At 51.0% G+C, this 25,907-nt stretch overlaps 13 protein-coding genes and 1 non-coding gene across 14 annotated transcripts; 11 read left to right on the top strand and 3 right to left on the bottom strand.

Annotated features, from left to right (window-relative positions):
- Window positions 1–324: 324 nt before the first annotated feature.
- AO090026000749 (ammonium transporter) lies at window positions 325–1,972 on the top strand (the record flags this gene model as incomplete). The annotated part of the gene is made up of 5 exons (XM_001822103.1): window positions 325–333; window positions 396–613; window positions 670–850; window positions 899–1,219; window positions 1,280–1,972. The coding sequence occupies 5 exons, from the start codon at window positions 325–327 to the stop codon at window positions 1,970–1,972; spliced, it is 1,422 nt and encodes a 473-aa protein (XP_001822155.1).
- Window positions 1,973–2,314: 342 nt separating this feature from the next.
- On the top strand, window positions 2,315–5,549 carry AO090026000750 (putative nucleoside diphosphatase (Ynd1); the record flags this gene model as incomplete). Its single annotated transcript, XM_023235933.1, has 4 exons — window positions 2,315–2,330; window positions 3,307–3,341; window positions 3,398–3,524; window positions 3,589–5,549. 4 exons carry the CDS (start codon window positions 2,315–2,317, stop codon window positions 5,547–5,549), a joined length of 2,139 nt encoding a protein of 712 aa, XP_023091150.1.
- A 720-nt stretch (window positions 5,550–6,269) lies between these two features.
- Window positions 6,270–7,281, top strand: lea1 (U2 snRNP complex subunit LEA1; the record flags this gene model as incomplete). The annotated part of the gene is made up of 4 exons (XM_001822105.3): window positions 6,270–6,348; window positions 6,435–6,475; window positions 6,527–6,787; window positions 6,907–7,281. 4 exons carry the CDS (start codon window positions 6,270–6,272, stop codon window positions 7,279–7,281), a joined length of 756 nt encoding a protein of 251 aa, XP_001822157.1.
- An 823-nt stretch (window positions 7,282–8,104) lies between these two features.
- AO090026000752 (uncharacterized protein) lies at window positions 8,105–8,940 on the top strand (the record flags this gene model as incomplete). Its single annotated transcript, XM_001822106.3, has 2 exons — window positions 8,105–8,621; window positions 8,681–8,940. 2 exons carry the CDS (start codon window positions 8,105–8,107, stop codon window positions 8,938–8,940), a joined length of 777 nt encoding a protein of 258 aa, XP_001822158.1.
- A 735-nt stretch (window positions 8,941–9,675) lies between these two features.
- AO090026000753 (uncharacterized protein) lies at window positions 9,676–10,181 on the top strand (the record flags this gene model as incomplete). The annotated part of the gene is given in 2 exon segments (XM_023235932.1): window positions 9,676–10,164; window positions 10,173–10,181. Coding segments are annotated over 2 exon segments (498 nt in total).
- An 86-nt stretch (window positions 10,182–10,267) lies between these two features.
- On the top strand, window positions 10,268–10,978 carry AO090026000754 (uncharacterized protein; the record flags this gene model as incomplete). Its single annotated transcript, XM_023235931.1, has 1 exon — window positions 10,268–10,978. One exon carries the CDS (start codon window positions 10,268–10,270, stop codon window positions 10,976–10,978), a length of 711 nt encoding a protein of 236 aa, XP_023091152.1.
- Window positions 10,979–11,328: 350 nt separating this feature from the next.
- AO090026000755 (uncharacterized protein) lies at window positions 11,329–13,211 on the bottom strand (the record flags this gene model as incomplete). Its single annotated transcript, XM_023235930.1, is given in 5 exon segments — window positions 11,329–11,556; window positions 11,616–11,817; window positions 11,865–12,755; window positions 12,765–13,008; window positions 13,160–13,211. Coding segments are annotated over 5 exon segments (1,617 nt in total).
- A 953-nt stretch (window positions 13,212–14,164) lies between these two features.
- AO090026t00012 lies at window positions 14,165–14,269 on the top strand. The gene has a single exon. It is a non-coding gene; the product is annotated as a tRNA-Cys (tRNA).
- A 1,133-nt stretch (window positions 14,270–15,402) lies between these two features.
- On the bottom strand, window positions 15,403–16,517 carry AO090026000756 (hemolysin-III family protein; the record flags this gene model as incomplete). The annotated part of the gene is made up of 4 exons (XM_023235929.1): window positions 15,403–15,662; window positions 15,697–15,764; window positions 15,832–16,058; window positions 16,128–16,517. The coding sequence occupies 4 exons, from the start codon at window positions 16,515–16,517 to the stop codon at window positions 15,403–15,405; spliced, it is 945 nt and encodes a 314-aa protein (XP_023091154.1).
- Window positions 16,518–18,021: 1,504 nt separating this feature from the next.
- AO090026000757 (putative toxin biosynthesis peroxidase) lies at window positions 18,022–18,935 on the bottom strand (the record flags this gene model as incomplete). The annotated part of the gene is made up of 2 exons (XM_023235928.1): window positions 18,022–18,033; window positions 18,414–18,935. The coding sequence occupies 2 exons, from the start codon at window positions 18,933–18,935 to the stop codon at window positions 18,022–18,024; spliced, it is 534 nt and encodes a 177-aa protein (XP_023091155.1).
- Window positions 18,936–19,382: 447 nt separating this feature from the next.
- AO090026000758 (uncharacterized protein) lies at window positions 19,383–19,877 on the top strand (the record flags this gene model as incomplete). The annotated part of the gene is made up of 1 exon (XM_023235927.1): window positions 19,383–19,877. The coding sequence occupies one exon, from the start codon at window positions 19,383–19,385 to the stop codon at window positions 19,875–19,877; it is 495 nt and encodes a 164-aa protein (XP_023091156.1).
- A 97-nt stretch (window positions 19,878–19,974) lies between these two features.
- AO090026000759 (uncharacterized protein) lies at window positions 19,975–20,500 on the top strand (the record flags this gene model as incomplete). Its single annotated transcript, XM_023235926.1, has 2 exons — window positions 19,975–20,446; window positions 20,484–20,500. 2 exons carry the CDS (start codon window positions 19,975–19,977, stop codon window positions 20,498–20,500), a joined length of 489 nt encoding a protein of 162 aa, XP_023091157.1.
- A 1,385-nt stretch (window positions 20,501–21,885) lies between these two features.
- On the top strand, window positions 21,886–23,203 carry AO090026000760 (putative MFS monocarboxylate transporter; the record flags this gene model as incomplete). Its single annotated transcript, XM_001822114.1, has 2 exons — window positions 21,886–22,375; window positions 22,440–23,203. 2 exons carry the CDS (start codon window positions 21,886–21,888, stop codon window positions 23,201–23,203), a joined length of 1,254 nt encoding a protein of 417 aa, XP_001822166.1.
- A 617-nt stretch (window positions 23,204–23,820) lies between these two features.
- AO090026000761 (cytochrome P450) lies at window positions 23,821–25,604 on the top strand (the record flags this gene model as incomplete). The annotated part of the gene is given in 5 exon segments (XM_023235925.1): window positions 23,821–24,168; window positions 24,232–24,615; window positions 24,706–24,783; window positions 24,803–25,043; window positions 25,075–25,604. The coding sequence occupies 5 exon segments, from the start codon at window positions 23,821–23,823 to the stop codon at window positions 25,602–25,604; spliced, it is 1,581 nt and encodes a 526-aa protein (XP_023091158.1).
- Window positions 25,605–25,907: the final 303 nt, after the last annotated feature.

Raw genomic sequence — 25,907 nt, 5'->3', positions numbered from 1 at the left:
GCGGCCCATTTCACAGTCCCTGTGGCTGGATTATATTTCATCACGGATGGAGCCTGTTTCTGTACAAGAGTCTTGGCTCGCGCAGATAAGGACACGAGAAGCTCAGAACGAACGTCTTTCCCGACCCTATGGTAGTCTGGGTCCAGCCAAGACATATTGCAAACCAAGAGAGAAGATGAGGATAAATTGCGATGGAGACCGACAGCTTCTCCCGATTCTTGCTTGCCTCCCAAGATCGATCGTTGGTGAAACAAGAACGAGTGCTATAATACATATTTCTTGTCATCTTACCTCCTCACCAAATACAGAGTGAGCCTGCTCGCCATGGTCGCGGTATGTCTGTCTTTCTCGTCTACGATAACAGCATCGAGCTAATGATCATTGTGTGTGGCTAGCAGCCGGTGTACAATGCTTCTATGCCGGAAGGGGGCGATCCAACAAGAGTCGACGTCAATGCACAATATGCGGGATTGGAGTACAATTATATCTATATCACCGCCTGCACCTTTATTGTCTTCTTAATCCTGCCTGGGATCGCCTTCCTCTACAGTGGATTAACACGGCGGAAGTCCGCATTGGCCCTCCTCTTCCAAGGCTTTATGATCCTTGCGGTGTAAGTCCTGTAGGTGGTAGCATATTATCTCAGTTCGGATACTCAACAGGTTGTAGTGTCACATTCCAATGGTTGTTCTGGGGGTATTCTCTAGCGTATTCCAGAGATGGAGGACCATTTATCGGCACGCTGCAGAATTTTGGACTGATGAACGTCATGGTGGCACCCTCTCCCGGTTCCGCCGTGCTTCCGGAGATCGTCTTCTGCCTATTCCAGCTTCTTTTCTGCGCTTGCACGGTATGAGACAATCCTATGGCAAAGGGTCTAAGTTACTGAGACTGGCAGGTAATGATCCTTGCGGGCGGCGCCTTTGAACGAGGCAACATTTTGCCGTCTCTGATCTTCAGCTTCTTCTGGGCCACGATCGTCTATTGCCCCTTAGCCAGGTGGACATGGAGCAGCAACGGTTGGCTTTACAAATTCGGGGCTATAGACTTCGCTGGTGGTGGTCCCGTCCATATAGCTTCGGGCTGTGCCGCTTTAGCATACGCGCTGGTTCTCGGGAAGCGGTTACACCATGGAGAAGCCTCGCCGCGCAAACCCCACAACACAACGTTGGTATTTCTCGGAACAGTTCTCATCTGGACAGGATGGCTTGGGTTCAACGTATGTCTTGCCTAATCGCTCGCTTTCCGTTGCTGTCTATCTGTCTAACTGGGAGGGTAGGGTGGATCGAGTCTTAATGCCAGTATGCGTGCTATGGTGGCCGTCTTCAACACCAATACGGCGGGATGCACGGGGATCCTGGGGTGGGTCCTAGTCGATATGATCAAACACAGGGGTAGATTCTCTGTGGTTGGGGCCTGCGAAGGCGCCATTGCCGGTCTCGTAGGGATCACACCAGCTGCCGGCTGTGTTTCTCTTTGGCTGGCGGCTTGTATTGGGTTCATTACCGGCATCGTCTGTTCATCACTCCAGAATATTAATGATTGGCTCAGGGTTGACGAGGGCATGGATGTCTTCAAGCTTCACGGAGTTGGTGGCATAGTAGGCGCCTTCTTGACGGGGCTTTTCGCAAGTGAATCCATTTCAGCCCTGGATGGGGCCAGTCTTACTGGCGGCGCTATTGATGGCAACGGAATTCAGGTCGGCAGACAGCTTGCTGAGATCTGTGCTATCGCCGGATACTCCTTTACTGTGTCCTACATCTTGCTCTTCATTCTCAAGTACATCCCTGGGATGCGTCTACGGGTGGATGAGGAGTCGGAGATGATGGGTCTCGACCGGGCACAGTTCTTTGACGAACAGATCGGTGACTGGTCAATAGCACATGGCACGAGCAGTCCGATGTTGATGGGGGTGTCCAAAGAGCCATCTGCGTCAAAAGATGAGCAAACAGTGAAAACACCAGGAGTCTAGCGGTCGTGTTCGAATTAGGTTGCAATAGCACAGTCAGGAGTCAAGTGATTATATAATCTAAAGACATGGTCAGTTTTGGGAATAAGCAATGTGACAGGTAGGAAAGTGTACGTACTCCTAGATATTACCTATGCACGAGTGCCAATTGTATACGTACATATGTACATCCCAGGGTCCAAATACTCCACACCTTGGCGATCTGGGGGTGAGTGTTTCCAAGGGACTCCATTTTCAATGGAATTCTTCTTCCATTGTTTATGGGGTCGGTCGCCGACGGGACGATCACTTGTAGGTAAAACGGTTGATGCTCCATGTTGAACAACATTCCCGATCTCGAACGTCATGGAGGGGGTAAAGGGTAAGAAATTCACGAGAGGTGATGACGAATGCTTCATGCTTGGCTTCCGACCAGTTGACAAATCCACCAATCAGAAGGGTGCACGCCGCCCTCCCGCATAACAGGGCCGAAGCTTACGTCAAGGCGACAGGGATTTATTTTAGTCCCTTGAGGTTGTCCTGCAGACCCTTTTGGATGGAGACGATGAATTCTACCTTTAATTAATCCGAAATTACGAGGTTTGATGAATACCCACAGATCCCTTGACTTACCTAGAGAGTCAAAACTCGAGATGAAAAATTCATAGTAACGTAGGCATATCACAACATTATACCTCCCTTATTTTCTTTCTTTTCTTCTGTCAAATAAGTCATGTCTGACATCTAGATCCATGATTGAATCGTTCAGCCTCCAGAAGTAAGTTCAAAAAGGCTGGTGCCGACCTTTACCCAAGTAGGAAAACGGCGGGCCTTAGGACCGGAGATCGGCAGCGTCGCGTCCTGTCGCCATCCGTTCCCGTCTTATCGTTACCATCCAATGTTACTCTGTTGGCTTTTTTCCGTCTTTTCCTTCCCTCTCTTGTCCCTCCAACCTTCCTCAGAGGAACCGGTAATCATCTGAGTTCTTTCCTCTTTTTCGTGGTTTTGTCCGCGTCACTTTTCATTTTGCTGTCTGTCAGCAAGGCCATTCGTTTAGTTATTATAATCGACCTCCTTATCATTTCGTCCTCGCTAGCCCCCGTTTTCGCCGCTTTTACCCCCGGCCTTATCTCCCCCGGTTTCAAAGAAAAACTGCGGTACCCCTCGAAGCTCGCCATTGATTGACCTGTACCACTCCCCTTCCATTCGCTAATTGAACTTGCCTTCCGACTGTCATGCTTGTTGGAGAATCGCTATTATAATAATACCTAATCATCGGTTGCAATGGGCAAATGTAATCTTTTGGCTCCCGTTTGCTATTATGTTTCGCTGGACGCTGACCATGGGGTGACAATCAGGGCACTACGGAGTTGTCCTCGACGCAGGCTCGTCTGTAAGTTGCTGCACGCCAAAGAATACGTCGTTTGCGCCTCTAACACCCATTCATAGGGGACGAGAGTCTACGTTTATCGATGGTTGGACAACGCTGTTGCGCGCAAAGGGGCAGATTCGAAGGATCTGCGATCTTTGCCGGAAATCAAAACGAAGCCAGAATGGACCAAGAAGATACATCCAGGTAAATACTCAGCGTCGCAGGATACAGCAAAATGAAACGCATTCTCACTACCCTGCCCTTGTAGGAGTGTCTTCATTTGCCGACAGACCGGAAGAGGTTGGATCGCAACATCTCGCAGAACTGCTGGAACACGCTCAGACAATCGTGCCCCCTGATGCGATCAAGGACACCCCGATCTTTCTTCTGGCCACTGCCGGGATGCGATTATTAGGCGATGTGCAACGAAACCTTCTCCTGGAACAGATTTGCTCCTATGCGCGTGCCAACTCCGACTTCTTGTTGCCTGATTGTGACGTCCACATCCAGGTCATTCCTGGAGTGACGGAAGGTCTGTATGGATGGATCGCCGCCAACTACCTTCTGGGCAGTTTCAATGCACCTGAACAGCATGACCATGGTAAAGGCCATCATACTTATGGCTTTTTGGACATGGGAGGAGCCTCGGCGCAAATTGCATATGCTCCTAACTCGACAGAGACACAAAAGCATGCCAGTGACTTGACGCTGCTGCGCCTACGCAATGTGGATGGCTCAACGCAAGAGCATAAAGTTTTCGTCACCTCATGGCTTGAGTTTGGCGTGCACGAGGCGCGACGACGCTATCTTGAGTCTATGCAAGCAGCAAGTGCGGTCGATAGCGCCAAGGAACTCCCTGACCCTTGTCTTCCCAGTGGTCTCCGAACTACACTTGACGGGAAGCCCTTTACATCGAAACAGGAAGGCGGAATGCACCTCGTGGGTACCGGAAAGTTCGATGAGTGCTTACGGCAAACGTACCCGTTGTTAGATAAAGATGCACCCTGTCTAGATCAGCCCTGTCTCCTCCATGGTATTCACGCTCCCGCCATTGACTTTGATGTCAACCATTTCATCGGCATTAGCGAGTATTGGCATACAACGCATGACGTTTTCGAAATGGGCCATAAGGATAAAGCATACGATTTCAACACCTATCAGCAGCGTGTGGAGTCTTTTTGTTCGCAGGACTGGGAAACTATCGCCAAGGGTATAGACGACCATAAATGGAAGAAACTCAACCATGAGAAGGCCTCTGAGGTTTGCTTCAAGGCTTCCTGGATCATCAATGTTCTGCATAACGGCATCGGAGTTCCACGTGTGGGATTGGAGGACACAACAGGCTCGGGACACAACGGCACGAAGGAGGTCATTACACACGCGCAAGAGAAAGGTTACCTCGATCCCTTCCAGGCAGTCAACAAAATCGACTCCACTGAAGTCAGCTGGACCCTAGGCAAGATGGTTTTGTACGCATCCTCCCAGGTTCCTGTGGAGATAGAAGAGAAGGCACTGCCCGTTGGGTTCGGTAGCAATATCGCCGGCATTCCCAACGACTTCCAATATCCTAGCACTGAGTTGTTGCCAAATTCTGAGGGTCTCCATGGCGCGAATTGGCATGACGCTCTTCTCAACGCGAGATCGTCCCGCCGAGTTCCAGGACTTGTGCTGTTCCTTCTCATCATAATCATGATGGTTTTCTTTCTCTGCGGCCGCCGCTCACGGATGTTCCACAAGATCAGCAACCTCTTCGGAGGGCGGTCCCACCCTAGTTACCCGAAGAAGCGCAAGTTCTTCGGTGGGAAGTTGCCATTCTTTGGTCCCAGAAGCCCCTCCTATGAGCGTGTTCTTGAAGACGGTGCAAACGAGTTCGACCTGGGTGGAATTGTCTCCGGACGCAGTTCGCTGGATGTAAACCGCCTGTCGGATACTGAAACAGCAAGCTTCCTGCCTCCCAAGCGAGCATCAAGCTGGGGCAGCCCCACGCCCAGTCTAAAATTTGGGCTAGACAATTCTTCATCCGGGACCATTGGGCTTGGAATCACCGCTGGCTCCGGTATCAACGCTATGGATCGCGCAGGTCTGGTGGTGAGGACTGAAAGTCGGGACCATCTTGCTCCTATAGCACTGGGCCCTACGTCGAACGGCCGACGCTCCAGGGCAGGCAGTCCCTCGAGATCCCACCCACACAGATCACCCATCATGACACCACTGTCCCATGATGAATGATGCTGTTGTATGACTTTTATCCCATTACATCCCTTCATGTCCCTTTTTATTAGCATTATTTCAAGGAGTTTTGGTGTTGGTACGACTTGTCAGGAGAGAACTGCTTTCTTGACATGGCTTCCGTACCAAAAAGTCTGCATTATGGCGGCGATATTTTCTTTGATTACTTCTCAGTATGATATTTGCAAGGAGCACTTCTGCTCCGAAGTACATAGCTGCTGCTTGCTTTCTTGTCCCGTTTACCCTTGCTTTTCTCCCACAGTCGTTCATTGGATCTGACTTGGCGATTTATACGTTTTAATGACGCTGCATGTATCAATAGACTTATGCCACCTAGCCTGAACCAGCTTCGGCTATTTATACCAAATATTATGCATTTTAATTCCAACTTTCAAATACTAATTTGCTTGTTACTTCTATTTTTCGTAAATACTGTGCAATATTAGTCGTCAATGGTCCATAGAGTATGTGATCACGTGCATGTGTGCTGGTTCGTCAGCTCACCGCCCTGGCAAAATCCTTTGCGGTACCGCTTCGATAATTTGGTATGCGTCAAGGAGCTCTGGCTGCTCTCCGCATACTTTGATCTTTTCATTGTCAATTTACTGTCCTTTGGGCGTGATCTGTCGAGACTCTGAATTCTGTATTAATCGTACTCTTTGCTGCTTCCCATAATTGCATGATACCCGGTAGAACGACTCATAAACACGCACCGCCGCAATGCGATTGACCGTCGAGCTCATCCAAAATTCCCTGTCGTACATCAACCCGCTCAAGGATCGCGAATTAGATCTCCGAGGTGCGTTCTACACATCGGTCTGAAAAGGACAGTTACTACACTTTTGAAGAGCTGGATTGATATCGTTTTTCTTTTGAGTCGTATAGGGCACAAAATACCCGCGATTGAGAACTTGGGTATTGCCAAGGTATGGTGCTCCCCATTCCCTCCAGTCAATCGAGGCTAACTCTTCGAGCAGGATCAAGATGCAATCGACTTCACAGATAACGATATCTCCACCCTTGGGAACTTCCCTTTCTTTCCCCGCCTCCACACCCTTCTCCTCGCCCGGAATCGAGTCAAGCACATCCAGCCCTCGCTAGCAACTTCCGTGCCCAACTTGGCCAATCTTGTATTAACATCGAACCATATGACCGAACTCGCCGACTTGGATCCGCTGCGCAACCTGACGAAGTTGACCCATTTGGTGTTGTTGGAGAACCCTATTACCCGGAAAGAGGTAGGCATCCCATACGCTCCGTCCCTTTGTTTCAATCCGGAACACTATTGAAGACGTACATATACGGTCTTTCTTCAGTTTATCAATGTACAAATGGAAGCGCTTACTGATGTCCACAGCACTACCGGTATTGGGTCATCTGGAGGATCCCTAGCGTGCGCTTCCTGGACTACCAGAAGGTAAAGGACGCTGAGCGTGAGAAGGCTCAGGAACTCTTCGGAACCGCCGAGGAACCATCGGCACTAGCCTCCAAGATCATGGGCATCAAGTCCCGCACATTCGACGTCCCATCCGAAAGCCTAGCAGACAGGGCACCCGCCGACAAGGCCGTCAGAGTCCAGCTGACCGAGGCCGAGAGAAAACGCGTCGAGAAGATGATCCGCGAAGCAAGGAGCTTACAAGAGATCGCGAGACTGGAAAAGGAATTGAACGAAGGTCGGATACCGGGAGGCGCGCTCGATGCGGCCGAGGACCCGGATCAAATGCAGACGTAATATATACCGAAACCGAACTGTCAATTTTCATGTTCTTATTATGATGAATTTGGTGCCGAGCTTGTTATGGGTCTTCTTTGCATGAAAGATGAGATATCTTTCGCGTGTCCAGGCTTCCTTTTCGTTTGATCTTCACTTCAATACAGAAAAGCTTTCAGACCGTGGCGGTGTTTGTGGAATGTTTATATTTAGTGGAATTGAAGGCTCTTCTGGTTCTTTGCTCTTGCATTTTGTTGCCCGCCTGTCTCGGCGCAGATCGATGGTATGGTGTGACTTGGCGCAGTTCAAAGCTGCAACCCAGCTGTTGATGTATTACATACGATTTAGATCAAAGTATTCACGACTACCAATTACATAAGATACCTAGCAGTGGCATGACCAGAATAGCGTGCATCGTGCCGCCATGAAGTTCGGCGCTGTTACGGGCTAATGTCATTGTAGATTGACCAGTTGCTGGGATACTGATGCCATTGATCAGATAAGATAACCAGCACGTGCCGACGTCATGTCAACAGTGATTCACTACGATCTCAGCTTGTACCATTCAATTACCTCGCTTTGACGTGCAATCATTGAGATCGTAACTGTTGGTGCTGAAGTCTATTTGCAACACCCCAATTCTAGTCAATCATCAATATATCAGTAGCTCCAGCCAGGCCAGCACCCACTACGCAGCAACCAATTATCTCAACCCCACGTCACAGTCAAACTGGCTGCGCGAACCTGCAGCAGGAGAATCTTCTCCCTAGCATCCCATTTCCAAAAGACCCAATCCAACACACCACAAAAGCTTGTCCAATTCGGAACAGCATCTTCCTCAACAATGGCCCCTCAAGCCCCATGGCGCTCTCTCTTCCAGTCTCATCTGACTCAAAACTCCTCCACTTCCTTTACTCTCTCGACCGTCGACCACGACTCTCAGAACAGACCCGTGCCGCGCTCGCGAACCTGTGAGTTTCGTGGTTTCTGGCCAAGCCCGCAGCTCCATGATAAGGCTGTTGAGGCGCTAAATAGCCAGGGCATTGGCCAGAACCCCGCAGTGTATGAGAGCGATATGATCTCGCTTACGACTGATGTTCGGATGGAGAAGGTCGGGCAGCTTGATTCTTCTGCGAACGTTGTGGAGGGTATCTTCTGGTTGACGGATGTTGGGAACCAGTGGCGTGTGAAGGGGGAGGCGTTTGTGATCGGGGACCCGAAGGGTGGAGCGCATGAGGAGGCGGCTAGGAAGGAGATTCAGACGGGGATGAACGTAACAGGCAAGGATGCGGATGTGAGTGAATGGACCTGGGAGAGGCAGGTAACGGCTTATTTTGCGAATCATTCGCCTGTTATGAGAGGTTGGTTTGTCCCTATTTTTCTATCGAAAAGAGGGCGAGGCGTTGACTGATCGGTACAGGTTCCTTCAAAAATCCCTCGCCTGGTCAGCCTAGAACCCAGGAGCCTGCAGACCCAAACCTGAAATTGGGCCAGAAAGTAGACGATCTTCAGGACTCTATTGCGCGTGGGAACTTTCGGGTGGTTGTCATTCGTCCGAATGAGGTCGAGCGTCTTGATCTGTCGGACCTTCAGAATGTGCGGCGCGTGAGATGGACCTTTGTTCCTGCTGATAATACCGGTGGACAGGGAGAGTGGGTGGAAACTGAACTGTGGCCATGAGTGTCGTGAGTGTGTATCTTGGTTGTTTCCTGCAAATACTTTCGTATGCTTTGTGCGTCATTAAGAGAATGCATACAACGGGGACAATGATAGAACAATCATGCCATGTAGGAAACTCAAATATCACTCTTTCAGGTTGTAACAGCAGAAAGCGTAGAGAAGGGCAAGTGCAGGATGCGAATGAATTGCTTTGTCTGGGGACAATGAGGCTTGAGCAATCGCGCATTGTTCATAACACTCCAGGACATCGTCCAAACATCAATAAGGATGTAGCTTATTCCGGCGGGGCATTTCCATGCAACAAAGGGACATAAAGACTTAAGTATATGGCCAGAGTTGTGTTGGATGCGAAGAGTCAGCCGCTGTTGGTCTTCCATCTTTTAAAGCGCGCTCTCCTCCGTTCTTTTCCTACAGCCCTATCATGCTCTTTCCACAATAGTCCTACCCCCACTTTTTTCATTCACGCCCTCTGAGTCCAGAGCTTCTACTCGTTTCCCTCCATCTTTTTCTAGTCCGTTTTAGATCCCTTAGCCATTCTTCAAAGCGACCTGACAAAAGCGTGCGTTGTCTCCACGGAAAGAACGCGAACAGAAGATCGGACGCAGGACAACCTTTACGAACTCCTCGAATGCTAATTCTCCTTCGACCTTTCTTATCAATCCGTTGATTCAGCTATTGCGCCGCCCTGCTTGGACAGGGCTAATCAAAGTGCCGCTCCTAGTAGATCCTGTGAGAATGGCCAGGCCTTGCAAAAACTGCGGCGGTCCACGCGCCGAAGACGTTCCTGACGAGATCGAGTTGTGCGAACAGTGTACCGCGAGCAATATGCCAGTCGCATCGTTTGACTCCCAAGCTGGATCACCGACTGAACCGAATACCCCGGTCCCAGATACTCAGTTTGAGGGTTTTCAAGGAGGTGATGGTCATTCTGGAAAAGGAAAGGAACCCGCTGATCTCGATGAACCTATTCTCGTTCCTGATCCTGAAAGTGTCCCGGTGGGCTGTAGGCCTTCCCAGATTGAAACAGGCACTGGCGCCGTTGAGTCGATGTCGGCAGCACAGTCGGAGAGTGCTTCGAGAGGTGGCAATCGTCTTAAGCGTAAAGCGTCGGCTTTAAATGCCGAGGAACCGGTTTTAGATTCTGAGTCCGATAAGAGCGTGGGGAGTGTTAGTCCCAAGGATACTTCCAATATTGGACAGGGCCATGATCCTTCTTCGCACGAGGTTTGCAGTATTCCTAGCTCCTTCTGCTGTAGTCCATTGACGCTAATTTGTTTCCTAGCAAACTATCAACGCACCGGCATCGAATCCGGCCAAGAAGGTTAAAATGGAGCCGGCTTGTGGTTCCTGTAGAAGGTCCAAGGTTCGATGTACGCACCGCAAGCCCGTCGTCAACCCAAGAGACGGTAAGTCTTGTATAAAGAATCCCATTATTCTGTTCTTGGGGCGCTGTTTAACCTGTATATCTGCAGATGCCTTTCAGTCAGAAGCACAAAGACCTATTCAGCCTAAAGAAAGTGATCAACTTTCACGGGACGATCCTGCACAGGATGATCCGGGAGAGGGTTCCTCAAAAAGAGCAGGTCTTAGGCCCAAGAGCCAACCAGCCGATACGCCAGATGGTAAAATCCCTCCAAAGCCAAGGGGTAGACCTCGAAAGCATCCCGAGGAGACTCAAGCAGTAGTTAATAAGGGGAAAGCTGTAGAGGAACCAGAATCCCCACCTAAGCGACCCAGACGCGGGCGTAAGCCTGCCCAACGCATCGGAAGCAGTGCTCAAGGTAAGAGTGGCCAGGCTACCGCCCCCGAGCCAGCAGCTGCAACAGTTCCGACTGAAACAATGGCAGCAAATATCTATATCGCGACGAACATGGCTCTAAACAATGTCCTGGCTGAAAATTTTCAAGAAACCGTGCGTGAATGTGAAGTGAAGTGGCAGGCGGTGTCGGACTCACTTGGAGAAGCCATGGACTCCTTCCGTGAAGCCAAGCGGAAAATAGATGCTTGGCTTGATATGTGGAAGAAGGGGGAAGTCTAGACAAAATCTATCAGGTTAGTTACGGTCATTTGTATAATTCTGATTCATGTGAAGGAAGAGCTTCTGAGTTGTCAGGTGAATATTGGTCGTACATATTGTACCTTAGGATACTGCGAAGGGTGTCTAGGGGCATGACTCAGGGTGCCATGTTCACTAGTGTAATTGTTTACTTGGTTTAGTGTGCAATAGCATCAACATAGAAGGTGCCCGGTGAATGATTTGATGTTTTCTCACTAACACTACATTGTTCTCACATAGAAGGCCAAAGTGAAGTCCATGATAGTGTCAGCAGTTCACACGATCTGTACTTTACCTGCCAAAAGTGATGAGCCAGAACTCGTATACTTATCCTATCGACCAGCTGAATTACATCCTATATTATTGTCAGCACACACTCGGTTTATCAATGCAGGTGATCTCATTTGATACCTTTCCACGGGCGTAAGACCCAGTAGTCGCATTGCATTCGACAAAACCTGTCTGGCACAACTATAGAGAGTGAGCCGTGCAAGCTTCAGCTCCGGCTCACTATTCAAAACGTTAAGATGCTCATAGCTTGAATTCAGGGCATGAGTCAACTTCCACAGATATGTGAGCACTGTAACCGGTTTTTGTTTTTAAAAGTCGTCTGGAAGACTTCAGGCCACTGTGCCAGCTTCTGCACGATAGAGGCTGCCTGCTTTTCTTGCAGCAGTGAGAGGTCTGCGTCCTTTAGACGCTCGGACGGTAGATCAGCCTTGCGGATGATGGAACACAAACGAGCATGCGAGTATTGGAGATAGGGGCCCTTATCTCCCTCGAAAGAAGTCATCCGATCCATGTCGAACGTATAGTCATTACTGGAATAGTCAGTACTTGTACATCAGCAAAGGGTAATTGAACGGACCGCTTGGAAGCCATATCCTGGACCAGGACGGCGGAGATATCCAGTATATCGGCGACCTTCTCAGGGTCCTCGACCTGCTCATACTTGGCTTGGTTTGATCTCATGACTTCATGCATCTTGTCTTTGGCATCGCGTAGAATATCATCGAGGAACTTCACAGTTCCCCTACGAGTACTCATTTCATGCACTAAGCCGAAATTGACATGTTCGAGCTTATCTGCAAGGCCTTTTCTCCCAATCAGCTCAATGATCTTGATGAGTTGAGCCATATGAAGATCTTGCTGCGACGCAATAACGTAGATCATGTTGTCGTAATGGTATTCTTCGTCTCGTTCGAATACCGCACCAATATCGCGAGACATGTAGTTGCTCGTTCCATCCTTCTTGCGCACAATTTCCTTGCTCAGCTTCTTAGAGTACTTGGTCAGATCGACGAGGACAGCACCGTCCGACACCTCTGAAACCCTTTTTTCCTTCGTCATGTTTTCAACCTCCTTCATACTTTCATTCTTGATCTGGGATTCCCCGGCATATACATCGTAGTGGATGTTGAGCCGAGCAAACGATGCTTGGTACTTGATTATGCTTAGGTCGCGAAACTTCTTCCACAAACCCAACGCCTCCTCGTCACCCTCACACATACGCTTGAAGTACTTTATCGCCCTCTCATCCATAGAATTAGCCTGAAGCAACTCCAACTCTCGCTCCATGTCCTCCAACGGGTGCCCCTGCGACTTCCTGCTGGCAATAACTTTCCTCATGCTCTCTATGCTCTCCTGTTCCTTTCTTCCAACTGCACTAACCCTAACATAAACATCAAAGAGCTGCGCAATAGGATCTCGTTCAAGGACATCCAAATCCCCAAACTTCTCAACCCCAACCCCAAGAACACTATATTACTTCCCCCGATCCCCGAGATAATTCATTCGAGTCACGTCCCAGTCAGCCTCCTCATACAGGTTAGCGAGAAAGCCTCCAAGGATCGTGCTCCGCAAATGTCCAGCACGAAACGGCTTGGCGATATTCGGGGATCCGAACTCGATGATGATTCTCTTGCGGCCTGCGTCTGGATTGTTCGGTTCGCGGAGGCCGAGTCGATGGTCGGACCCGTAATTGTTTCCGTTTTGCAATATCAGGGGTAGGACTATTTAAATAAGAGGTGAGGGGTGGAACGTAAATTGGATGTGGATTCCTTCTTTAGATGGTTTTTGAGGAGGGAGGAGGCTGGGAACTGGGGGTTTTGTTAGTTGGATCTTGGTAGTACGTGGTATGAGGTATGGGTATGGAGTGGTAACTTGCGTTTTCGTAGATTAGGCTGGCGATGTCCTTCGGTTTTTTGGTCTTCATTCTGAGTGCCGAGATGGGGAGGATGAGGTCTCCCCTTCCGGGGGTTTGGGGGCGCTGCAGGACATCCTAAATTAAAGATGGGTCTGTGTTCAGGAGAGAAGCTAGGTGGTTTGAGATGTGTGTGCGGTATATGTGGAGTGGGTTGGAGGTTGAGGGTTGGTCCATGTCTGCTATTTTGGGCTCGTTGGGGATGTGACTTAGGGCTTGCGCGTATTCAGAAGGATATGTGGCTTATGGCTTATTTATTTGAGTCTTGGGATATATAGATGTCAGGTTCTGGTGATGAGGCACCTTACAAAGGAACACGGAGTCCGCAGTGTCTACGAGGTGGTTTAGTCGATGTTTGTACTACGGATGATGTATCAACAGCGAATGACGAGGTATGGATGGTTGTCCTGGTGCTATTACAACGAGTGTGTCTTTGTTTGAGTAGGCTATGGTTGGCGGCTGGCCAATTATTAGGATGATCCTGAATTCGTTGTTGGATTTAAATGGATGCTAGGGCAGCCCGTGTATATATATTCTTTCACCGAGAACTCACATAGTATACTTGCAATGTTACAGTAACAACATGGATGATGGGGATAACCGAAACTAGTAGATACACTATCAATCTCAAAGCTATTCACCATATTAAGAGTCTAGGGTAGTTCTTGTTGCATGAAATTGTTGAGCCAACAACGACAATGAAGGGTCATGGAAGGGGCCAATGCGTCTACTGCCCTGTCAGATCACTGTGCATAATAGATCATCAAAAATCTACCGTAGTAAATTAGTCAATACCGGGCTCAGTTCTAGTGCGTATTCCGGTTTTAGACATAACTACAGATCTTACTTTATATAATATATAGTCCTAGGGCAAGGTGTGAATGGAATAATAAAGAAAAGCTTGTTGTAAAGTTCTGCATAATTAGTCTTATAGTGACAGAATATTTGGCAGAATAACATCTAATGGGGCTGTAGCTCAGTGGATAGAGTGGAAGATTGCAATGACCTCATTGGTTAACCAAATGTTGCAAGCTATCTTTAGGTCGCTGGTTCGATCCCGGCCAGTCCCTCATTTCTTTTTCTTTTTCTATCTTGCTCACACACATCTATTTTGACTTCTGCTTCTTTTGCGTGTGATCCCAGATAGCGTCTCAAACCGGAAGATACTCAACTACACAGGGTTCCACCATGGTTATAGTAATCGTGCATGATTATCCGGACAGAACTATACACCAGCTGCAAAGTACAACAACATAAGGAAAAGTACTTTAGTTTAGAGGGCCCTGTAGTTCCCTCACCTACTGGTTTATCTCTGACAATATTCAGCCCTCCACATATAATTGTCACCTTGACATGTTTATAGAATGAAGGGGGAGAGGTCCTAGTGCAACACTTTCTCACTAAGGAAGTGAACATATACATCCACGGATCCACATGTAGTCCAGACTACAGATCCCAAACAAGGAGATCTAGCAAATTTAGATAAAGGAAGCTTTGCAGTGCAGCTCTGGCCCTTTGGGTATAGGGCTAGATAACAAACCAGTAATGGTGTACCCATCATGGAAATTGTCCTATTGAATGAATCAAGAGTGTGAAGGTTTGTCTACCATGGCCACACTAAGTAGTTAAATAAATCGCAATAAATCTAAATATCTTTTCTTAAACAAGCACCCTTAGCTCCAGCGAAGTAAATCCATAACTCAAGTTATGAGATGCGACGGTCAAACAACATAGACCACAACACATATATAAAAGGCATGCAGATTTCATAACAACGAGTATCTGGAGACCATCAAACATATCATTACATCAAAAATAACACAAAAACATACAACAGGAGGGATTCGCTGGTGGTCACCCACCCAACTACTAACCTCCCGGCGTGTGGCTTGAGTACGGCTGAGCGGACGGGAAGCCCTATTTTCCACACCCTGTGGTCGTATGTGCTGGATCAATGCTAGAGAAGGCAAATAATCTAGAATAAACCGATATTCACTATTAGTGCATTGGGAGACTTATTTGCTTCCAAGGCTTCCGAGAGCGTGGCCAGGGAATTACCATACCCAACCACTGGATATATCATGACCTAATCAGAAGAGAGCTACAACAATGCACTCCAAAGGGAATCATAGACTAGTGGCATATTTCAACTAGAAAACCAACCCCATATAGAATTTATAAATATATTCTAGCTCTAGAGAACCTACCATCTACATTGTGCACCGAACCATATGAATGCTGACCAGCATCTCTCGAAGCCCAAACAAATGCACGATCTGGCCGAACGCAACCAACACATGGAAGACCTGATGACTCGCACCCTGCACATCTTAGTCACAGTCTGTATAGCAACGTGTGTTAGGACATCTGATGAGATCGAATCGACCCGGCCAATACTTCTCCGGAAACCGGGTGACATATGCCAGGGTGCCGATGGCATACGACGAACAGGTGACCGTGAGGCTATCGAGTGGTATGCGAAAAAGTCCACATTTACCTTCATTCCAACCGACGTGGAAGATGGGGGCTAAGCCGCTGGCAGCGAGGAGAAGAAACACCGTTGCTCTGAAAGAGAACATGAGCAAAGCTTACAAGGAGCGGGAATTGCACGGTGCGTTAAGGGACGACCTACCTCCATGGACCTGCACGGGCACCATCCATCCCAACATCTAACGTGATGCAAAAGACCATGGCGGCGCAGAGCACCGTGAAGAGGATATAGGCGAGTTGTAGCGTTGACGTGAAATAGGCCACCGAGATACAGGTCGTCGAGATGGTCAGCACGATCCCAAAGTAGTCTAGCTTCAGGAAAGCGCGAGCGACCTCCGGGGAATGAGCATTCGTGGCGTGAAAGGCAGCCTGTGAGAGTAGGGATTAGTTAGTGAGGGTTTGTTCCGGGTCTTGTGGGACGAGAGGGGGGTGACGGACCGAGAAGACCAGGCATCCTGCTGTCCCGGCAACATATGATTGAATGGCCAGCATGTCTGAGAATGGCACTTTGAAGGGCAGCTGGGCAATCCAGTAGTCGATCGCGAGAAGTAAGATTAGGAAAGAGATTTCGAGAACTATATGGGACCAGGTGTTGACGGATTCATTGTGCATGTAGAACAGCGACAAGAAGCATTGTTTGAAACTATTCAACTGGGTCCGGTACCCGTGCTGGATGTATGGATCCCACTGCATCCACTCGGGTATCTCAGAGGCATGAAATACCTGTTTCTTTTGAGGAGGTTCAGTATTTGCAGCATGAAAGTTCTCTGTCGCCTTTGGAGGCGATGGTGTCAGGAAACAGGTTAAGGCGAGTCTGAGGGACGCCATGACAATGGGATTTAAGAATGACTCTTGTGGAAAGACTGCTGTATGCTTAAGCCCACAAGATGGCCAAGGACCCGATATATATATATAAAGAGAGAGAGAGAGAGAGAGAGTAGCTCCAAAGTGACGAGCGTTGCGAGTTTGCTCAGGAGCATATTACTTAGAAGTTAGGGCACGGGATACTCTACTGTGTAAAGGGAGTATTTGGTATTTACCGTCGGGTCATGATACCTGACGGGACAGATTGACGAGCCGGTACGGTACGGTCTCGCATGGGACGGTACCGGCTGCCAGGATCGGCCACTCCGAGTGCCCTAAAATGCTTGACCCCTGCAGGGTCAACGCGTCCCAACCTAGGTAGCCAATAGATAGGACTAATGTACATACTACTACTACTACTACTACTAGTAAGTACAGATCCCACATAAAACGTTGGCTGTGGCCGCTTTCCTCTTCTATCGCTATCAGATCCCTCGGCGTTGTTTCGTCCACCCCCCTCATCATGCCGCCGTACTGCAAGATAGCTGTCATCCAGCTGTATGTCAAGGTAAGCCGTGTCTCGAAGAACCTCCATATGCAACCGATAACCCAAACCTTGTCTAATTCCGTGTGCTTCTAGCCCCTCAAACCGGCCGACAACTTCGCCCGGGCGGTACAATTCATCCGCGAGGCCGCTGCCCAGGGTTGTCATTTGGCCGTGCTGCCAGAATTCCACTTAACGAACTGGATTCCGACCGATCCGCGTTTTGCACCCTTGTGTGATGATTGGGAGAGCTACGTACATCGGTATCAGGCCCTAGCCAAAGAGTGCAATATCTGCATTGTACCGGGGTCCATCGTGCGCCCTGTATCAGCGTCTCCACAGGACACATCAACCTCATCCACAGAACCCGACGGCAAGCCCGCCCCCGCCTTGGAGAATGTCGCTTTCTTCATATCCAACACCGGCGAAACCCTAGGGTCCTACGTGAAAAAGAATCTTTGGGGTCCTACCGAGCGAGCGTACCTTCGCTCCTCCGGCGACAGCCCGCACGAAGTCATCTCGACCCCCTTTGGCCCTGTAGGCCTCCTCGTTTGCTGGGATCTGGCCTTCCCTGAAGCCTGGAGAGAACTGGTATCCCGCGGAGCAAAGATCATTATCGTGCCCACCTTGTGGACTCGCAGCGGAGCCTCCGAGGCTGGTCATCGTCAGAACCCGTCAGCGCCATCCCTGTTTCTCGATAGTATGCTGACCGCGCGTACCTTTGAGAATACTTGCGCGGTGGTCTTCGCCAATGCAGGCGGGCCTCCAGGTAGGAACTACTGTGGCCTTTCCCAAATCAACATCCCCTATGCCGGTCCGCTGGTTCGTTTGGGCACTGCAGCCGAAGGCATGGGCGTCGCCACTCTGGATTTAGCGGTGCTAGAGGATGCAGAAGCAAACTACGCCATCCGGAAGGATTTAGCAGACCCTTCCTGGCACTACAAGCATACCCAAAGAATCCCTGCCGAGCCTTCGAAAGGGAAACTATAGATTGGTCTACAGATCAGATACAGATATGAGGAGATATTGTCATGTTTGGGACGGAGACGTAATTGAATGGTATTTTTGCATGACTTATGCCACGTCGACAACCACTAACTTTCAAGACCACGGGGTAAGCTGACCGTCGAGCCTCCTTTAGCCCCATCTGGGGCTTGACAGGGGCCCACTCACAACGTATCATGAACTTGTTTAGACGATGTACATAGACCTAAGCAGGGCTGCTTACAACATATGCAGCTACGAAAGTCCAATGCCTTAGGAACTAAATTTCTGGAAAATCCTACCAGCCGCTTCTCACCCCCCCCCGCCTCTTACCATATAGTACCCACGACCTAGTGTCTCAGTAATGTCCAACCCCATACACCACGTCATACAATACACTTCCTATGTTCCAGCTCCCCTTGGCCACAATCTTCCCGTTGGAAGCGGGCCTTCATTGGACAGATGTCTCGACCAAGATTCTGATCCCCCTCGGGAAAAGGTCTCCGAATGCTTGAGAGGGATGGAGGAGTCACATTATCATCGGCAAAGTTCCAGACCCGGCGAACGGCATGCGTCAGCTCAGAGTAGCTGATATTCCGTCCAGTTCGGTTAATGTAGCCCCGGTTGGCCAACGCATTTACCGCGGGGCACGAAGAGCGACGGTAAGTTCCGTCCGGCCCTGAGCCGTTGAAATGTCTCTCGTAGTAGTGGACTGATTCGTCAATTGGGAAAGGCTTCTTCTCGGGGAGAATATGAGCGGTAGTTGGGATGAATGGCTCGTTCAAGCCAAACCCGCGGTCAGTGTCCCCTTGGAGGACTTGCTGGTGGCGTTGAACAGCGTAATCCCAGTCCATCCTACCAGGGTAGCAGTGGGCAGTGATAAGCCATAACCAGATGATGGTGGTGACTTTCATAGTGCAAGTTTTGGGGTGATCAGGTTAGCGCTGGCAAGTCAATGAAGAAATTGTCTTCCTGTGGGGGTGGTGTACAATCCATTTTGTAATTATTCTCACATCCTGAACATGGCGTCATCTTGTCCTATCGGGGGAATAGCTTTATTTGGAAGTTGCTGTCTCACTTTGCATACTCGTAGCACTTCCTCGTGGAATGATGGAATTGACGGGGATGGCTTGCGTCCACGGCGAGAAATCATGCATGCAAGCCCACGCCCCGAAGGATGTAACAACATTGTGAGAGGTAATCTACTTGGTCTCATTACAGGCAAGGATAGATGGGATACCGCTCTAATACAGAAATATGGTGTACCATCTCGATACCCTAATCGGAGATGGGTAATGGAAGGCCTCTCATCCGAGGGGGAGGACAGCATATAGATGGGGAAGCGCATTATTACGGATGCTATGTCTCTTCTTCGTCCGACTTCAACAACAACTTTGACGGTTCAAATCTCGAAGACATCTCTCTTCAATAACATGCTTCTCCTCACGTTCCTCGTTACTTGCTATGCTGCTGGGTTGCCAGTGTTTCCCAACCAAGCAGTACTCAGACCATCTCTAGCCCTTCCTGGTGACAACAGTCATCGGTATAGCTTGCCTATGTTTGACCTTCAGCCCTGGGAGCGAGTAGATGAGATTCGTCTGGCGCGCAAGGGTTACCTTTACGGCTCCCCTCTGCTCGGAAACACATCGTTCTTTCCTACCGGGGCTCTTGGGGATGCAATGGTCGCCCGGGACCGGGCTCAATGGTTCAGAGATGTGGGATATGTCACCAGTAATGTGTATCACGAGTTGGACCAGGCCGCTGCAGCATTGATGAAGGTTCGTTGGCAAAATACACCATGCGGAAGGAAGAACTCGACTAATCGACCCAGGCGGGAGCATACAGTCCCTCTCTAGCTATGAAGTCCTCTACAAAGACCAATGGGTCTCTACCATCCCGGATGGAGTCGCCCCTGGGATGTTGACCAACTGGACGCAGGATCTGCTGTTCTCCATGGAACGGCTGTCCATCAATCCCTACGTGGTCCGGCGTCTCCATCCCAGTAACGACCACCTGCCCTTAGACGTTGACGACCATGTGATGCGGGATCTGGCAGGGGGTAGAACCCTGGCGGTTCTTCATCAGGAAGGGCGCCTCTTTCTCGCTAATCACTCCTACCAGGCCGCGTATCCCAAGACACCCGGACGCTGGACAGCCGCCTGCACTGCCTACTTCTTTATTCATCCTCGTTCCGGGGATTTCCTTCCACTGGCTATCAAGACCAACATGGGCAGTGACTTTACTTATACCGCGCTGGATGACGCCAATGACTGGCTTTTTGCGAAGATGGCCTTTAACATGAACGACCTGTTTCACTCGCAGTTATACCATCTAGCAAATACACATGATGTAGCAGAGCCTATCCACCAGGCGGCCTTGCGGACCATGAGTGCTCGTCATCCTGTCCGTGGATACCTTGATCGCTGTAAGATCTTTGCTTTACCCTTCTGATCTTGCAACAGGCTCACCCAGTTCCTAGTGATGAACCAAGCGTATGCTGTTCGACCCGTCGGCGAGGAGTTTCTGTTCAACGAAGGAGGCTTCTACGATAGTTCCTTCGCGCTTCCCAACTGGGCAGGCAAGAAATTCACCACCGATGCTTACTGGGAGCATGCGGGTCACTTCCGGGCCACGGACTTCTACCGGGATTTGGCGACCCGTGGCCTACTCAACTGCTCATACGGGCCTCTGCTGCGCTCATTCCCGTTCTACGACACAGTCGCACCCATGGTAAAAGCCATTGAAGACTTCACCAGCGTGTTCGTTGAGACCTATTACCCGGAAAGCGGCCTCATGGGCGATGACCACGAGCTACAGGATTGGATCCGGGAGCACCTGTTTCACCGTCCAGCCTTTCTTCCGGGCATCCTAGGCATGATCCCAGACATCTCTCCAGTCATTCATGCGGTCCTCCTTCGAGTACACGTAGGAAACATAGCCCGCGGCGTCGGGATCCCCTCGCCGGAGCGCGGGGCCGACCGTGTGCTCGTCCAGGAGGGTGCGGCGCATAAGGCTGGCCGGGTTCTCGTTCCCGCAAGCGATCCAGGTGTAGAGCAGAATCAATAGACAGTGGACGACGACTGAGCCCATGAGGCGTGACGCCGGCGGGAGGGAAACACCATGGCATTGTAGGATTTCCAGTACGTTCCCTTGGCGGGCGTGCTGTCCAGTACCAGCCCGATCAGGGGCAGCGGCTGCGAGACGATTCCCCGGAGAGTGATCAGCAACTGGGTTGCGGTGTTGGTGCCCCCATTGGAGAAGGTGTGTAATAGCATCCTGGGGGGTGCGTCGCTAGTAGAGCCGTTTTCCGTCTCGACTAGGGTTTCGAGCACGACGTCCACGGCCGGTCGGATCAATCGACGCTGACGGGCGTAGCTGCTCACCAGAATCGATACCTCGGACTCGATCAGGAGAAGGCGGGCGTGCGGAGCAACAGCCCGGTGCATATCAATGTATTTACTGATGTGCTTGGGAGAGGCACCCAGCCAAGTGCAGATGATAATCAACTGGCCGGGCACCGGCTTGTCGGAGTTGAGTAGCCAGGTGCGTGTGGCTACGCGCTTGAGAGGGGGTGGCATTACCGACCTGCTCACCGTCAGTCAGCCTTAACAGCCCGCACATATCGTCTGGGGGGGGGGGGAGGGGGGAGCCTTCGGTTAGGTACATGCTGCACGATGACAAATCCAGTGATTTCCTGGTGGATGGTGGCTAATCTTAATGGGATTGACTTTAGACCAGCGAGAAAGAGGAAAAGGGGCTTTGGAACATATTTATGTTGTTGCTTGTTGACCTCATTCATCCACCATCACTGTTTCTTCTCCCTGGCTCATTCTCCGTTCTACCTCCCGCCCCCCCAAATCCTCAATGGCGACCAAGCAGCCTGAGCAGCCTTCTGTTGCTACTGCTCTTGAGCCGCCCAATGGTGGTGTGGCCTCCTGGTCAGGCGTGTTTGCTTCCTTTCTCCTTTTTGTCACCACCTGGGGATTTTCGACCGCGTTTGGCGCGTTCCAGAGCTACTATCAATCCGAGCTCTTGAGCACTAGTTCTCCGTCACGTATCGCGTGGGTGGGCACCATCCAGGCCTTCTTCCTCATCTCCACGGGGGTCATTGCAGGGCCCCTGTTCGACCGGGGATATCTGCAGCATCTGATGATCGTCGGTTGTTTCTTGACTACCCTAGGGTTGATGATGCTGAGCCTGTCCACCGAGTACTACCAAGTCTTCCTCTCGCAAGGCGTCTGTTGTGGTTTGGGCAGTGGTTTGATTTATGTGCCTGCTCTGTCGCTTGTTTCCACCCGGTTCACTACGCGACGCGGCATTGCCGTAGGCCTGGTGACCTCCGGGGCCAGTATTGGTACGTTGAACTGATCGATTGTTCCCCTACTGCTTGCTCACTGAGTTTTCGCTCTGGCGTCCAGGTGGGGTTATCTTCCCCATTGTTTTCATCCGCCTTCAGCCCCGGATCGGCTTTCCCTGGACAGCACGCACCATGGGCTTCATCCAACTAGCTTGCTCTTGCATCGCGGTGCCGTTGCTGATGGCCACCACCAAGACGCGCCAGGCCCCGCCCCGCCAGATCATCCACTGGCACGCGATGAAGGAGTGGCACTTCAACGCCTACGGGATCGCCAACTTCCTCATGTTCATGGCATATTTCATCCCCATCTTCTACGTGCCAGCCTTTGCCCAGACTGCCCTGCACACGTCCACAGCGCTCAGTTTCTACATGGTGTCGATCCTCAACGCCGGCTCGGCCATCGGCCGTATTGGGTCCTCCCTGCTGACCTATCGTCTCGGAGCCAGCCATATCCTCCTGGTCAGCGTCATTGCCTCGGCTGTGCTTCTCTTCGGCTGGACGGGCATCCACTCCGTTGCCGGGTTCATCGTCTTCTGTGTCCTCTTTGGGATTTTCTCCGGGGTGCTTATCTCGGCCAACCTGCTGGTCATCGCCCACCCGGTGGTCTCGCCCACCCCCTCGGTCATCGGTACCCGCATGGGCATGCAGTGGTTTGCTACCAGTCTGGGCGTGCTGATTGGAGCGCCCATTGGGGGGGTCCTCCAAGGCCACGGAGGAAGTGATGGTTTCTTGGGGCTGCAGCTGTTTAGTGCAGTGGGGATGATCGTGGGGGCAGGCTTTCTACTGGTACCGACGATGGCGATTTGGCGATATGACCAGCCTTGATGGCGGAGGAAGGGAGGAATGGAAGTGGACCCTTAACGCTACCCCGGTTCTTGGGGTGGAGGAGAGGAGGGGAACCAACAGAGAAGCATCCGTGTTTTAACTTTCTGTCTGGGTGGAGGAGGACAAACAAAGAACTTTGCAGGAGAGGCGCATCATTAGTGCTTATTCTTTCCGTTGGTAAGGGTTGGTTCTGGATTGTATCATGACAATACATAGTGATACCATGTAACAGTACCACTGGCCGAAATTACGAACTCTTACCATACCTGACTGATATCTACCATGATGTTATGCCTTCAATTCGGATGACCCTACCTGAAGGAGAATACTCCGATCCCGGTCAGCATCATGGCAAGCTATACGTCGGAGAGGCTAATGTCGACGACGAGCAGGGGAGTCATTCCTACCGGACATCATTCGCCATTAGGCGGGAGGTGCGTTACATGGGAATCATCATCCCTGGATTCTGTCGACTCGGACCAGCTCACTGACAATGCTTCCCCGCTCAGTCGGGGCATAAAAGGAAGGCAGGAGGGATGAGGAATGGAATCACTCGCCTGGGGTTGAACCATTCTCTCATTTGCTTCAAGCTTCACCAAGATATCTGTCGACCAGCAATGGATCTCTACAAGGCGGTTGTCCTTGACTTGCATCTTTCCCCCGGCCTTATCTCGGCAATCCACAAGCCAACAGTCCTTGTGGGCATTGCCTGTGCATTGTTTTTCTCTCAGCTCCTGTTCTGGACGGCCAAGTACTCTCACAAAAAGACCAAGGGGCTAGCTGATCTTCCTGGCCCCTCTGGATGGCCACTCATCGGGATGGGCTTGGATTTGCCAGTCCGGCCCCGCGAATTGTTGAACCGATGGGCGGCCCAGTATGGAGATGTCTTCAAGGTCCGCGTTGGCTGGTACAACTGGGTGTTCTTCAATAGCCCCGATGCCGTCAAGGAAGTGTTTGATAGACAGGTAATCCCATCCCCCCATCCCTCACCCACTCGAAGCACAACCTGACGAGCCATCCACCCATAGGCTGCCGTCACCTCAGGCAAGCCACCCCTACCCATCGCGCAAGACTATTGCCTCCGGGGAGACGGCGTCCTCCCGATGACGTACAACGCCAAATGGAAACGATTGCATGCGTTCCTCAAGCAGCTCCTGAGCGCCAAGGCATCCGCAGCATTCATCCCCAGCCAGGAATTCGAGATCAAGCAGCTACTCGCAGACCTCAGTCACGAAGCTGGCAAGAACAGTACCGACTTCTACATGCACATCCGCCGCATGACCTTTTCCATCGTCATGACCTCCGCCTACGGTCTGCGCATCCCCAAATGGGACTGCCAGGAAGTCCGCGATGTCTATGGAAACATGCGCATGCTCTCCATTATCCTCAGCCCTGGGATGTTCTGGATCGATGTATTCCCGCCTCTCAACTGGCTCCCCCGTTTCCTCTTCCCCTTATGGCCCAAGGCCAAGTTCATGGCCAATTAAATGCACTCGAACAAGATGCGCCACTGGGACAACCTCAAAGACCGCATCACCGCCGGCAACCGCCCCCGACTGCTTCGCCAAGGACCTCATCGAGTCCAACCACCGCGACTAGGGCCTTGAAGAGGAGACCGTCTCCTGGCTCGCTAGCGCCGTCCCCGAAGCCGGCCCCGAAACCACCGCCAGCGCTCTCAACGGCCTGATCCGGTATTTGGCTATGTTTCCCGACGCGCAGGCCCGCGCTCACGACGAGGTCACCCGGGTGCTAGGGGATACGCGAATGGCCACGCTGGCGGACGAACCAAATATGCCGTACATCCGGGCCGTGATCAAGGAAACGCTTCCGACTGTGCCCCGTCGCCACGACCGGTCTGCGGCGCATGGCAGACGGGGACGTCCACTACCGGGACCACCTCATTCCCAAGGGCACCATTCTGCTGGCGAACCTCAACACCCTGCACTGGGACCCCGAGCGCTTTCCCCACCCGTTCCACTTCAAGCCCGAGCGGTACCTCAACCACCTGCATCGTTCCGCCGTGTATGCTGCCGGCGGAGATATCCTCGCCCGCGACAACTTCACCTTCGGGGCCGGCCGGCGCATCTGTCCGGGGATTCACCTGGCGGAGAACGGACTGTTCCTGGCCGTTGCCAATATCACCTGGGCGTATGAGTTCAAGTTGCCGCTGGATGACCAGGGGGAGGAAATCCCCTTGGATATCACGGACGAGGGGTTTATGGAGGGCGCTATTCGCGTGCCAAAGCAGTATACGGTGCGGATTCTAGAGCGGAATGCGGCCAGGTCGAGGTTGATCCGGTCGGAGTGGGACCAGGCGCAGCAGGCTGGGTATGTTTTGCGTGGGTCGCATGTTGATGTCAATGGGGGGGTGGGGGGAGGGTCAAAGACGGCGGCTTCTTAAGGTGAACGCAAGACTCTGTTGCTTTAGTCAGAAGAACCAGGTTGGATTTTCTCGGCTTCTGTGGCAAAGGCAATAGTGTGCCATAACTATCAAGAGGCTGGATGATGCATATATTATAGAAAGTATATCTACAGAAGATTCCAGGAACTTTGGGAAACCCATTGGGTACCTCCTCCTCCCCCAAATGGGAACTTGAGTAGGGCTAGAGTGATAAATATGATATGTTAGATATGTTGGCAAAGTAAGGCCCAAGCAGTACTGTTCGATCCCCTACGTTATATCCTAATTTCTTGATGCCATAAT

Source organism: Aspergillus oryzae, chromosome 3, assembly GCF_000184455.2.
Source record: "Aspergillus oryzae RIB40 DNA, chromosome 3".
Lineage (NCBI taxonomy): Eukaryota > Fungi > Ascomycota > Eurotiomycetes > Eurotiales > Aspergillaceae > Aspergillus > Aspergillus oryzae.
This window is presented reverse-complemented; position numbering and strand designations above follow the sequence as displayed.